The sequence below is a fragment of the Armigeres subalbatus genome, chromosome 3, assembly GCF_024139115.2.
Source record: "Armigeres subalbatus isolate Guangzhou_Male chromosome 3, GZ_Asu_2, whole genome shotgun sequence".
NCBI classification, from domain to species: domain Eukaryota; kingdom Metazoa; phylum Arthropoda; class Insecta; order Diptera; family Culicidae; genus Armigeres; species Armigeres subalbatus.
This window is the reverse complement of record NC_085141.1, coordinates 219,558,616-219,572,704: the sequence shown is the minus strand read 5'-3', so window position 1 is coordinate 219,572,704 and position 14,089 is coordinate 219,558,616. Positions and strand designations below refer to the sequence as shown.

At 38.7% G+C, this 14,089-nt stretch overlaps 1 protein-coding gene across 3 annotated transcripts in view; it reads right to left on the bottom strand.

Annotated features, from left to right (window-relative positions):
• Positions 1-14,089, bottom strand: part of LOC134219972 (oxysterol-binding protein 2) — a 116,896-nt gene that overhangs the window by 53,782 nt on the left and 49,025 nt on the right. For all 3 annotated transcript variants that reach the window (XM_062698887.1, XM_062698888.1, XM_062698889.1), the window contains 3 exons: positions 4,219-4,407; positions 3,891-4,149; positions 3,671-3,830 (listed from right to left, as the gene is read on the bottom strand). In XM_062698887.1, the coding sequence (XP_062554871.1) occupies positions 3,671-3,830; positions 3,891-4,149; positions 4,219-4,407 (608 nt within the window). The remainder of the gene's footprint in view (positions 1-3,670; positions 3,831-3,890; positions 4,150-4,218; positions 4,408-14,089) is intronic.

Sequence of the window (14,089 nt, the reverse complement as noted above, 5' to 3'; positions counted from 1 at the left end):
AAGTAACATTGTTTAATTTGAAATTTAAAAATAGATGGAAAATGTTCCCTCGACATTTTCGGTCTTGTTTGACGTACGGAATAATATTATTCAAACGCAATAGCAAAACTCCGCAGGGCACATGACTCAACCTTTGACAGTTAATATATGGGCCTGACGTTTGGATTGGCGGTTAATTCGTTCTTATATGTCTCATTTTCAGCAACATATGTTGCTGAAATCATTTAAATATTGAAAATATCATTTTTAGTAACTTAGACCGTTATAAGAATTTATATAACATCGGTTCATGTATTCTTGACCGATGCACTATCGTTTGCAATCATAAACGATGTAGGGCTTTAGGACCCAATTAATGTATAGACCCTGCCCAGTCTAAACGAAATCGTATATGATGCAACATATAATGTAAAAGTGGAGGCGATATACGCACATGTTGTATGGGGAAGTACCTATATCGCCTCCACTTTTGCATCTTATGCAACATCATATATGATTTTGTGTTGACTGGGTGGTTAGCTCTGGGTGAATGCTGTGAACCTTCGATACTATAAGAGAATTAACTAATTGCTGACAGGAATTTTTTTTATAAAATTATGTGATTTATCATGTTGGTTGATTTGTTGTAAAATGGATAATCAATCGGAAACTGACAACATCTCGAAATAACGACTAAATTGACGAGATAAAATGGGTGTTGAAATAAATCAATAAACATGTTTTGCATGAGTGAAAATGATAACAAGCGCCGTAAGAGTAGATTTCAGTCGTAAATTTTATTCTCAACAACATTTTGCAATCAAGAATAAAGCCCCATGTAGAGAGATTTAAAGTATAGATTTCATTAGAACCCCGAAATCCGCGTAGTCGTAACAACCCTGCATATTTTGAAAAGTCTTCGAAATGTCTCCACGAAATAAATGTCTTCACAGAGATTCAAATGTCTTCAAATTGAAGACATGTCTTCAAATCTGGCCTCGCTGATAGGACCAACAGATGGGAAAGATCCATACACTGCCGTGAATCGCATATTTGTCCCATTTTGCTGGGTTTCCTATTCATATGGGACAAATTTGCGATTCACGGCAGTAGTACTTCACGCAAAAATTGGGGATTTTTAGTTCCACCTCCCCTGCGCCCTCTTATCTTCGACACACTTTTTGTATTAAACCTCTAAAATTTGTATACAAATCGTTACGCTGGCCTGAAACCTTCTCCCCCCAAAAGTGTGACGTACTTTCTGGATGGCCTGGCTGGAAGTGATAGTGTAGTTATGGAGTCGCGTGGTTATTTACAAGGCCACATAAAGTGAATTCAGAGCTTAAAATATTCAACTTCATGAAGCTACTTCGGTCCGATTTTCGACGAACATTGCATGATTATCCAAAATATAAAATGGCATAGTCAAACTACTACTCCATCGACTTGTTTATTCGACTGTCACTGAGAGTGAGTACTTACGCTGTGCAGAAAAAAACATAATTAGCTTTGTTTATATTAACGTTTGCTGCTGAAAGTGCCACACGGTTGAAAATCGGACTCAGAGTTTTGTGTGATACATTACTTTACTCATTTAAAACGTGTTTAGTTTTGAAATAATTTATCAATTTGTAGAATGTACATAAATATTCAATGACCAATATTCAACCGAATATTGACAGTCCAGCGCCGACTATGAAAATCTTTGGAAATGAGCTGACAAGTGAAGAAAGGTGGACTTCATCCAATAATTTCAACTATTTCAATCTTCTGTACATTATTCGATTGCTCATGCATGAAAGCCATGGATGACCCCCGAAACAACATTTTAAAAATGCACGAAAGAGGAAAATCTATACTTTCGTGTTAGTTGATGTTTGAGAGATACTGATTTTTTGAAAATAAGCTTCTTTGGACAAAGACACCGTGCCACAAATTGATTGTAGCTTTATAGATATAGTCGAGTCAAATACGAGACAATGAAGACGACATAATACAGCCCCTCTCTGCGCAAGGATGTTAACGATCATTCAGTAATTTGCGTTAGATCATTTAGTAGTTTGTCAATAACACATTCCAGAAGCTGAATTTCAAAATATGTTGTATGGTGGACTTCTAGTGCGAAGGTTTTTCTACAACTCTGCCTAATGGTTCGTTGTTTGAATTCCACTAGTAACGAAGTTATAGCTTTAGTTTTAGTTACTTAGACTAAATGATAACAAAATTCCAATCGTTTAGTTTAAGTTACTGCAACTAGCGCTCTAAGTCCGTTATTAGTTGAATTCTAATAACGAACAATTAGGCAAAGTTGTAGAAAAACCTTCGCACTAGAAGTCCACTATACAACATATTTTGAAATTCAGCTTCTGCAATGTGTTATTAACAAACTACTAAATGATCGAACGCAAATTACTGAATGATCGTTAACATCCTTGCCTCTGGTCCCAAAAAGTTAATATCTCACGTTTTTACGGGTCAATTAAGGACACATGACCATTAGCTGATGATTGCGTATTTAGCTGGTAGTGTAGCCTGGGCACTGTTGTCCTTCTGACATAAGCAAGACTAAGAAGGTAAGTGTCGGCTGCAGCTCAAACAGCGTCTGCCTGGTATCCATCGGCTGATTACCGAAACGCTGTATGGCGTCAGCTCCACCAGTGCGATGTAGATAATGCGACTATGGTAAGGTAGCTTACTGAAAACATAAAATACCACAAAAATTACAAAAAGAGAATTTTATTTGAGCTTATTTAAATCGATTATTTTTGGTGAAGCTCATCGGCCTTCTTTATTACCTCACATCTAGACATATTCATATTCGGCTCTGCACTGTCCATTTCCGAATGAATATCAGTCACTGAGTATTTATTTAGATTTAACCTAAATTCCGTAAAACCAAACACATTTTTAATTATTTTAATAAATACCCACATAGATCGCAAATGCTTCTGCTTTGCGACTGATTCTTCCGATGGTTTTAAACGGTCATTTAACATAAATATTGGATATTGTAGAGCTTATACAATACGACAGACGAAGGTGGGCTGGACACGTTGTTCGTATCCCGAAAGACCGTCAAGCAAAGATAATATTCAGTAGAGAACCCGGAATAAACCGTAGGCTGAGTAGTAGGGCTCGCACATGATGGCTTTTTGCATTTGAAGAAGACTTGATGGCGTTAAACGGGGCAACTGGAAGCAATTGGTCCAGGATAGAAGGAGCTGTAGCCCATAAAGTATCAAGTGAATTACCAAAACAAAAATATGATACCTTCTAATCCCAATCAAGACAATTTCAGAAATACTTAACCACGTGTACGCAGTGAGCACACAAGGGCGAATCGGACGGAAAATGACGAAATTATAGGATGACCTCCAATCGTTTCCCATGATTTGGTTTCATTCAGTCTCTATCTTTCAATCAATTCACCAACACAGGAATAAATTGCGATTTTTCGAATTCTTTCCACGAAGTACTCCAGTAAGACGATTGAAGAGCAAAGCCATAATTGATAATAATTCAATTGGCTCAATAAACGATCAGTTCTACAGATTGTTGCGCTTCTAAAATTAGTTCGTTGGGAGGTATTTCTTCACTATTCAATTATTCGTGGACATGGATATTTAATGAATACTATTATCGGTGGCATGTACCAAATAAAACGAAAACAAGTAGGTAAACAAGTACTCACTTGGTCTGTGACGGTGCGCTGCTTGCTCCAGGTGTGAATGCTGCCTTGCTAGCTGTTCGACCATTTCTTCCAGACTTACTTTCTTATCTCGCTCGTGCTGTAACATTTTGGACCATTTATGACCCTGGGTCTGTGCTGTCTTAAGGTAATCGGAACAAGCCTGTCGAATAGGACCAATTAGTTTCAAACAATTCTATGGAGCCAATCAAGCAGTACTTACGTTTATCATAGCATTGGAAGATATTCGGAACAACGTTGCCCGTTCACTGACTATCTTCGTTTTACTTGTTAGATCTTCACCGGATTCCAGCTCCGATAGAGCGCGCTGCAATACTGCACCATGCTTGGTTATCAGATCGAAGCACGTTTTCACATTTTCTAATTTAAAAGTCAACTCTCTTATTACTAGGTTGAATTCTTCACTAGGTATAATGTTGGCTGCCGTGTCTTCCTCCTCCTCGTCACTTTCCATGGCTCGTCTGTATGTGAGATAAATAGGGACATTAGGACATTGCTCTGTTCCATTCATCGTCGATGGAGCCACTTACATTGCTTTCGCTTTGGCAAGCTCCAGTGCTGTTACCCAGGACTGCCGCTCCACTTCGTTGGCCGCTTTAATATGGAACGTTTGCGTTCCCCCATTCGATATCACAAAAGTACAGGAATCCACCGTATGAATTAGTGCCCCATGGAGGGATATAGTGCCGCGACAGGTGTGTGTCATCTCTGCCTGATTTCTGTGCGGTGCATGATAAAATGCAGCACGAATATGCAGCAGCACGCGGTCGTTCAATGGGCGTGGAAGCATTGGGTAAAAGAACGAAACATTGATTTAGATATTGGGTTCTGGTACTGTTGAAGCGTAATAATGAATGAACAGATTCCAGCACAGAAGTCAGGTTACAACGGATCACCTTTAAATGCATTATTCCACCACCAGTTCTATCACCTATTCCAAACCAAATTTATTAGGTATCTAAGTTAGCCAAACTCAAAATGCTTATTACAATGAATACGTAAATTATTCCTGCCAAAAAGTAAACCTTAAGTTATATGCATTTATCTGCATAAGCCCTAATTTCCAAAAATACAAATGATGTCTTGATTTCCTTATGTACAGATACTCGATTTATTGATGAAACAAAAATATTACCGGAATAGGATATGATATGATATTTCCTTCACAGTTGATTTGACGGCTACGCCAAGGTTGTTGTTGGCGGGTTTTATGAAACAATGCAATGGGTTCGATAATTCCATAAAAATACACAAAAATAAAATAATCTTTTTAAATTCTGTAAATTTTACGAGGTGTTTTAATAAATAGTGTTACGTGATGAATGAGCCTGCTGTTACGACGGTTTAGTAAATGCATAACAAAAAACTATGATTAGCGGGGATATTGCCTAATTCGCATGGTGTTTATTCAGAATCAGTTTACATTTTACCGATTTTGGCCGGTTGGATAATATCAAATATATTATATTAACAATATGGTTCACTTCGAGTTTTCCCATACAACGAAATGGCGAACAATTTGCCGGTGATAACAACATCATCTAGCGAGCAAAGAGGAATCTAAACATGTTTTTTTCTAGCTTGTGCTGGAAAACCCTCCTGCCATCTTCCGGTGAGTAGTCATACAGTTGTTCGATGACATTTTACAGTGTGGGGATGTCCATACATTTTTCAATAAATCGATTACCGGAATACCGACTTTGTTAAACGCAAACACTACTGTAAATATTTCGATGAAGCAGTGCAAAGCAGACAAACTACACCTTTGCTTCAATCGTTCAAACTGTGAAAGCCGTTCCGCAAACATTAAAATTATTGTTCCACTGTAAACATTTCTATCATTTTCTTCAGCAAGAAATTTGATTAATTCGTTCTGAATATTATCGATATTATTCCAATGCATCATGAGGCAGTGCATAGGTTCATTATTTGACGTTTCAGCGGTACCGGAATTCATTTAAAATCCACTCGATATATGATATAGTGTCTATTTTTAGTAAACATGGCACCGCTCAAACGTCATTGTGTTCTTTCGGTGCACCTCCCCATTCTTCTTCCTCTTCGGTGTCCTAAATTCCTACTGGAACTTAACACCTGCGTTTCAACTTATTATGAATTGAAAACTTTTTGCTGCCCACCATTGATTGAATGAATATGTATCTTGAGTGGAAAGCCATGAAGATGACACTCATCCGATTGCGTTTTGTTATGTTGCGCTTATCATAATGGGTATGATTATTTTGTTACATTTAGACATGGAAAGTGAATTGAACAAGTCGCTTGGATTAAACGCGTCCAAACACCTTCGCTCAACTCACTTGAACGGACAGTAAGTTGAACATGTTCAACTCTTGGCAAGTAAATTGCAATCAACTAAGTTGTTCAATTCACTTGCCCTTTCAAAACGTAGCATTACGGTGAGATATTTCGGCTAAACTTAATTACGCCTATTTTATTGTGCTTTCTCGATTTCGTATCCAATATCAGATATTTTTTGGGATTTAATAGATTATTTTTCGATACTTTCGCAAGAAAAACTAGTTGAACGTACCCGACCTTGCTCGGGATTATATTTACAGTCGCTCTCCATATCTCGATATTGAAGGGAGCATCGAGATAGGGAGAGATCGAGGAATGGAAGGAAAATTTAAATGGGTACTAGATCCAAAACAGCTTGTTGCTATGTCCAAATATGGTCTAGTAGCCTAAAAATTTGAACATATCGACATAAGGAGAGTGAATCCAGAACAAAATACGATTACAACACATCGGGATAGAAAGATTTCAAGATAGGGAAGTTATCGAGATGTAGAAAGCCAAAATGTATGTAGATTGAAGGGACCGAGGAAACCATCGACAAAGGGAGAGATATCGAGATATAGAACATCGAGATTTACAGAGTCAACTATATTTTGCATTCTTACTGTCAATTGTTGAGTTCATTCAGCGCCGCACTCTAGATCATTTTTAGCGCGATCGTATTGGGTTTCCTTAAAATTCGCATCAAAATTGTATTTTCACAATTTCTCAACTTTCTCCTCAAAATTTAGTGATATTTTATAACACAGCAGTCCTCAAGACGAATCGATTAATGAGAAACCCGTACAAATCGGTCAACCCGTTCGTGAGTTATATTGCCTCAAAGGAAATGCAAACTCATTATAGAGAGATTGTACCACAAACGTAATTATGTTTGAATTGTATTTATATCAGACTCTCATATCGGGCAGTTTGTTCACAAAAGTACGTTTCTCTCTGTCAAATCATATTCACAAATTGATAACAATTTGGGAATTCTCAAAAATGGGATTATGCATGCGAGTTAATTTGAAAAGAAATCATCATTGATTTTATAAAATCAAGATAATTCAACGCGGTGTGTGACAAAAAAACAGATTAATCCACCTAGCGTTGGTGGTGCCTTTCTCGCATTTTGTTGAGACACCAACCTTATATGGAGTATATATGGTCCGATGTACCATTTTCTTCATAACTTTCAAACGCAATGACCGATCGTTATAAAATTCAATAGTGATCAACAAGGCTTTGTCCTCTGTCGAATGAAATTTGTTGCGAGAAAATCGGTTAACGATTACTATACAAAAAGTTGTCTAATGTTTTTTTATAGCTTTTGTGCACACACATATACACACATACACACGGACAGACAGACATGTGCTCAGCTCGTCGAGCTGAGTCGATTGGTATATAATACTATGGGTCTCAGAGGCTTCTGTAAAAAGTTCGTTTTCGGAGTGAAATGATAGCCTTTCGGTACAACTTAGTTGTACGAGAAAGGCAAAAATGAGCATCGCTAATACTTTCACTACGTGAAAATATAGCTCTTATGGGCCAAACACATGGGAAAACTGTCAAAACGCACGCAAACGTGTCCATTGTGTTTGACTCTTTAAGCTTTCATTTCGTGACTATTTGAAAAAAATCTACCGAGGGGTCCCAAACAACTTTTTTTTCTCCCTTAAACGGAACCTTTTAGTTGTAAAACAGTCAATTATTTACCACGTCACTACTAAATGAGTTTCCTCGATTTTTTCTTCCAATCATCATATAAAAAATTAAGGAGGAATCGATTATTACCAAGTTATAGTCTAAATAACTAGTTTATTGAAGCTCAAGCGTCAAAGAGCATAACGAAGCCAAACTCGATAATTGTATGAAATCCTCTGAAAATAGCTGAGAAACGCTTGGATGGAGATTATGCACTGGTTCGATATCTTTTTTACATATATACCCAATTCTTTCTCAACACCTGCCAAAATTGAAACTTGTTATGCGAATGAATAAGTTTAACTGGTGTCATAAAATTATTCAAAACGATTGATCATGCTAAACAATAATCTACCATAGTAATATAAAAGCCTTCCTTAGCCTTGCGGTGATATCCCAAGCAACATTACAAGTTTCATTTCGCTCTAGGGATGGTTTTCAAATATCAATTTAAAATAATTGTAACAGCAATATCCCTGATCTCCCTTGAATATATTGATATTTTTCCCTAATATATTTATAATGCAAATCAACTACCAAAAAAGTGTTTTACGTGGTGAAAACGTTGTCTAATCATGAATTATTGGAACGATTAATTGAGATGCGGTTTACACTGAGTGAAAGCTGTTGAGTATTCCTTTTAGCTATGTAGGTTTTCTTTTAACCTGCGCTTGATGGGGAAACTTCATTAACAGTACAACGAAAAAATAATTTTCTCCATACTAATTTGCATGCAAACTTGAAACGGCTTGTGCTAAATCAGTTTTAATCCAAATGAGCTCAAATTTTCAGGGGAAATTCAGAACATGGTAAAGAATCAGATGAGCACTGTGGATCAAAATCAATTTTTTGAACCACCCTAATGCTCATCTCACAAGTAGGTAAAATATTTTGATCATATCATCCTTGAAAATGTGATAAAAATCGTTACGTTTTCAAAAATCCTTAAGTCTTATGCATCTATATATCTATAAATCATAAATCTATAAATCTCTACGAATTTTGTTAATTTACATTTAAATTCAAAAAGTGTAACAAAATATAAGTAAATTGATCAGGGTCACTTCCTTGCTGTTAAAAAAATACCAGTGAGTTTAACCATTGCCTAGCGGTAATGTTTGCTAGCCAAATGTTGAATTCAATAAATTCGGCTCCGTAAGTGTGTGTATAACGATCGTCATATGTTGGGTAGTTTAACTATAACGTGTATCGTGTATCGTGGCGCCACATGAGGGGTCGCCAGAATTTCGTGAGTGTGGATCATATTGTTAATATATTATGCATCTCGAGATAAAATAGAATACTGCGGCTTCCTGCAACGGTCACTAAACACAACAGTGTCAATGAAAATCTCACCCACTGTATGCACTTGCCATGATAAACACTCTCCATGTACTCAGCCTCTCACTAATACAATCGAACACTGTTGTCATTTCGCGAAAAGCACGTGGTTTTGTTTTGAGCGGGAAAATTCTGCCTATCTTTTAACACGGCGGCTATCTTGACGTTTACCTTCACAGTCGAGCATGCGAGTGTAAGACCGCCGCAGCATTCTAGGAAAAGATTAGCGCGACAATAGTACATTTGATAAAAGTGTTGCAGTCAAATGAGCAAACAGCAACATGGTGTGCGAAACAGAGAGCGAGTAGGTGCACCGGCATGGTCCCGCCGGATACAGTTCAACGAGCTATATCAAATTTATTATACATTTCCACAAAAATATGCCTACCACCAGGGTAGAAATATTTCACAGTCCATGCAGTGAAAAACATGGATCTCAGTATAATCTGCAGTCGCCTTCATGGCCGCCGTGGTGAGTGCGACTGGGTGCAGCCGAAAAATCATTTCCAACACCGACAGTCCAATTGCGCATTCAGCCACTCACAAGTCGCTCTGACAGGCTGCTCAGTTCGAGCCATACCGTATGACTGTGAGTGGCCCATTTAAACGCGTGGTGATTTTTTTCAATTTGCTGGGTGAATGTGTACATTTTGCTGTGGTAAATTTCATCTTCGCGGCGCAGTGGGTGATGTGAGTTCTGTTGTTTACTTTTCTGTCTCTCCGGGAATGTGAGGTTGATTTCAAAGCAGGAAGAAAATAAAAACATGATATAAAAAAAACATCACCTTCATCCAGTGCTGCCGAAAATTTACAACCCTGCCTACCACACTTCTGCTACAACATTTGATTTTCCATTTGCATTCGATTAAACATAATCGATTAAGTTTGCAAAAAAAACATCAAGCATCCCTATTTTTTTTCATGATGACATTTTAAAGTGTGTGTAAAACGATCGTCATATTTTGGGTAGTTCGATTTACGTGTGTATCGATCCTTTCGGACGCGAGTTGGCGCCACATGTGGTGTCGCCAAAATTTCGTGAGAGTGAATCATATTGTTAATATAGTATATTTGATAATATGACACAATTTTTTTTCCAGTGGTTCCAGATTGTATACGAGATATTTCTATAAAATGTCTAAAAGAATAAAAAATACGCAGAAGTTGCAACAAAAATTTCTCCACAAGTTTTTTTAAGTTAACTACACGTAATTTTCAATCTAAATTCCTAAGGATAGAATTTACACTGCCCTCCAGTTATGGAACGCTTAACGACTTTCTCAACATTCATTTACTTCTAACACGCCACGAAATCAATGAACAATGTTGTAGATATTAATACATGAAAACCATCGTTGGGAGCTAAGCTTTCGGTCTGCTATGTGATATCTAATCCAAAACAGGTTTGATTGTAACAAAATTACTTCACTTCCAATCAATTGCAAATGACCATATTATGGAATATTTCGAAAAATCCAACCTACGATTCTCTAAGAATCGCTGTCGAAGTCCATATTTGTTTCTAAAGAATTTGGCTAGAATTTTTCCCAGGAGTATCTCTCAATGTTCCTTCAAATATTCTCCAAAAAATATTTAAACACTCAAACAGCTTTCGAACCGTGATAATTTCAAATGTTCTTAAATCTCCTTATTGCCCTAATGCTAGTAGAAATATGGGAGCCGAAAATTTCCCTTATTTTTTAAAATAAAAACTGCCCCTAAGCATAACAATCAAACCAAAGCAAAATATTTCGGTCTATGCAGTTAAAACAACCATAGATAACGCTATCTTTGCAACATTGAACAAATCGTCGTTAAGAAAGCCAACTCACAAACCCAACAACATTGAGGACCCCCTATTTTTATCGTCCTAACGAAAATAAGCGTAAGTAATATTATATATGAAAAACGGTTCTGAAACCTAACGGAATATGTGGCTCTCCATTATTCACGTAGTTCTATACAAACATTTGTTTAAATTTTTTGGGTTTTCGTGAAACTTTTCTATTTAAATTATGTTTATATATCAAGCTACCTTAGGGTGGCTCAAATTAGTATGAGAAAAACTTTTTTCAATTTTTTTGATGGGCCGCCCTCTTATTCGGTTCTATTTGATGCCCTGATGCTCTGGACAAAATTTCAGCCAAATCGGTCAACGTTTGGGCGGTGCTAAACTCGTTGGAAGCTTATATGGAAAAATGTATGCAGAAACATGCAAAAACAGTGAATTGCAGTTGGACGGCACAACTTACGATGAAGAACTATGATACTCATTCAGATCTTGAAGAATTTAATACAGAATGTTATGCAGAAAACCGCGAGAAGATTAGAGTTTGCCCAGCTAAGTTATTAGCATTTCTCCGAAGTTGGGTTTGAGCAAATTTCGTTTCTTTTACCTTTGAAAAGAAATAAATTCACCCCTACAATAGTCCAGTAAAGTGATAATATCTTTGCTTAATAAACTCCAATCTTCTCGCGGTTTTCAGCATAACATTCTGCATTTAATTCTACAAGAGCTTAATGAGTATCATGGTTCTTGATCGTGAATTGTGCCGTCCAACTGCAAATCACTGTTTTTGGATGTTTCAGCTTACATTTTTCCATATAAACTTCCAACGAGTTTAGCACCGCCTAAACGTTGACCGATTTGGCTGAAATTTTGTCCAGAGCATCAGGGCATCAAATAGAACCGAATAAAAGGGCGGCCCATCAAAAAAATTGAAAAAGTGTATTTTGAGCCACCCTAAGCTACCTACATGACTTTGAAGATCTGAGCCACTTGAAAGGAGGCTTCCTGGCCTCTTGAAAGAAGGCTTCCGAGCCTCTTGAAAGGAAACTTCCGAGCCTCTTGAAAGGAGGCTTCCGAGCCTCTTGAAAGGAGGCTTCCGAGCCTCTTGAAAGGAGGCTTCCGAGCCTCTTGAAAGGAGACTTCTGAGCCTCTTGAAAGGAGGCTTCCGAACCTCTTGAAAGGAGGCTTCCGAGCCTCTTGAAAGGAGACTTCTGAGCCTCTCGAAAGGAGGCTTCCGAGCCTCTCGAAAGAAGGCTTCCGAGCCTCGTGAAAGGAGGCTTCCGAGCCTCTTGAAAGGAGGCTTCCGAGCCTCTTGAAAGGAGGCCTTTGAACATCTTGAAAGGAGGCCTGAGCCTCTCGAAAGGAGGCTTCTGAGCCTCGAAAGGAGGCTTCTGAGCCTCTCGAAAGGAGGCTTCTGAGCCTCTTGAAAGGAGGCTTGAGCCTCTTGAAAGGAGGCTTCTGAGCCTCTTGAAAGGAGGCTGGAGCCTCTTGAAAGGAGGCCTGAGCCTCTTGAAAGGAGGCTTGAGCCTCTTGAAAGGAGGCTTCTGAGCCTCTTGAAAGGAGGCTTGAGCCTCTTGAAAGGAGGCTTCTGAGCCTCTTGAAAGGAGGCCTGAGCCTCTTGAAAGGAGGCTTCTGAGCCTCTTGAAAGGAGGCTCTGAGCCTCTTGAAAGGAGGCTTCTGAGCCTCTTGAAAGGAGGCTGGAGCCTCTTGAAAGGAGGCTGAGCCTCTTGAAAGGAGGCTTCTGAGCCTCTTGAAAGGAGGCTTCTGAGCCTCTTGAAAGGAGGCTTCTGAGCCTCTTGAAAGGAGGCCTGAGCCTCTTGAAAGGAGGCTTCTGAGCCTTTGAAAGGAGGCTTCTGAGCCTCTTGAAAGGAGGCTTCTGAGCCTCTTGAAAGGAGGCCTGAGCCTCTTGAAAGGAGGCTTCTGAGCCTCTTGAAAGGAGGCCTGAGCCTCTTGAAAGGAGGCATCCGAGCCTCTTGAAAGGAGACTTCCAAGCCTATTGAAGGGAGGCTTCCGATCCTCTTGAAAGGAGGCTTCTGAACCTCTTGAAAGGAGGCTTCCGAGCCTCTTGAAAGGAGGCTTCCGAGCCTCTTGAAAGGACGCTTCCGAGCCTCTTGAAAGGAGGCTTCCGAGCCTCTTGAAAGAAGGCTTCCGAGCCGCTTGAAAGGAGGCTTCCGAGCCTCTTGAAAGGAGGCTTCCGAGCCTCTTGAAAGGAGGCTTCCGAGCCTCTTGAAAGGAGGCTTCCGAGCCTCTTGAAAGGAGGCCTCTGAGGCGTTTGGATGAGACTTTCGAGCTTCTTGAAAGAAGGCTACCGTCCATTTTGAAATGAGGCTTCCAAGCCTTTTGAAAGGAGGTCAAGCCTTCTTAAAAGAAGGGTTCCTAGTATTTTGGCAAAGCGCGTATGAGCCTTTTGAAAAGGGTTTTCAAGCTTTTTGAAGGAAGGCTTTCGAGACATTTGAAAGGAGACTTCCGAGTCTCTTCCCGGTTTATCGAGGCTCTTCCCGGACAGAAGCCATGAACAGAATAACAAAACATGATATGGACTTGATTGATATAAGAGATAGAAGAACAGGCAATAATATCAAAAAATTGCACCGAAATTTCATTTAAATATCAAGATATACTATGGATAAGAGTAAACTACTGGCACATGATATTGATCACTTCTTATAAATAGCATAAATTGATTTCTTGATATTGTAATCTGAATTTTTATCTCTTATATCAATCGTGTCCATACTCCATATCTCATTTTCATATCTAATCAACATTTGATATTATTGAGCTATTTTCTTCTACTCGGGTTAAAAGGAGGCTTCCAACTCTCTTAAAAGGCATTTTGAACGGAGGCTTCCGAGCCTCTTGGAAGGAGGCTTACGAGCCCCTTTGGAAGGGGCTTTACAGCTTCTTGCAACGGAGCTACTTAGCTTTTAGGAAAAAATTCCTTTAAGCCTCTCAAATGGGGATGGATTTTAGTTCAGTAGCATATTCTTAACTTATTGAACTCAGTCTGGAAAATTGACTAGCATGAAGAATAGGACTTACATTAATCCTGTGCAGAAGAGTGCGATACTTTTAGTTTTAGTAAAATATATTTGCGCATTTTGATCATTTGGCCGGTGTTCTGCCAAATCGCACCAAGCGTCAACAAAAAAATACTCATTTTTCTGCACAATCTTCCGCATGACAGATTTAATTGATTAAAAATCGTATTGGATTTCCAACTAGCCAATAACTAAGGATATCCTACAACAAATGTGTAGGGG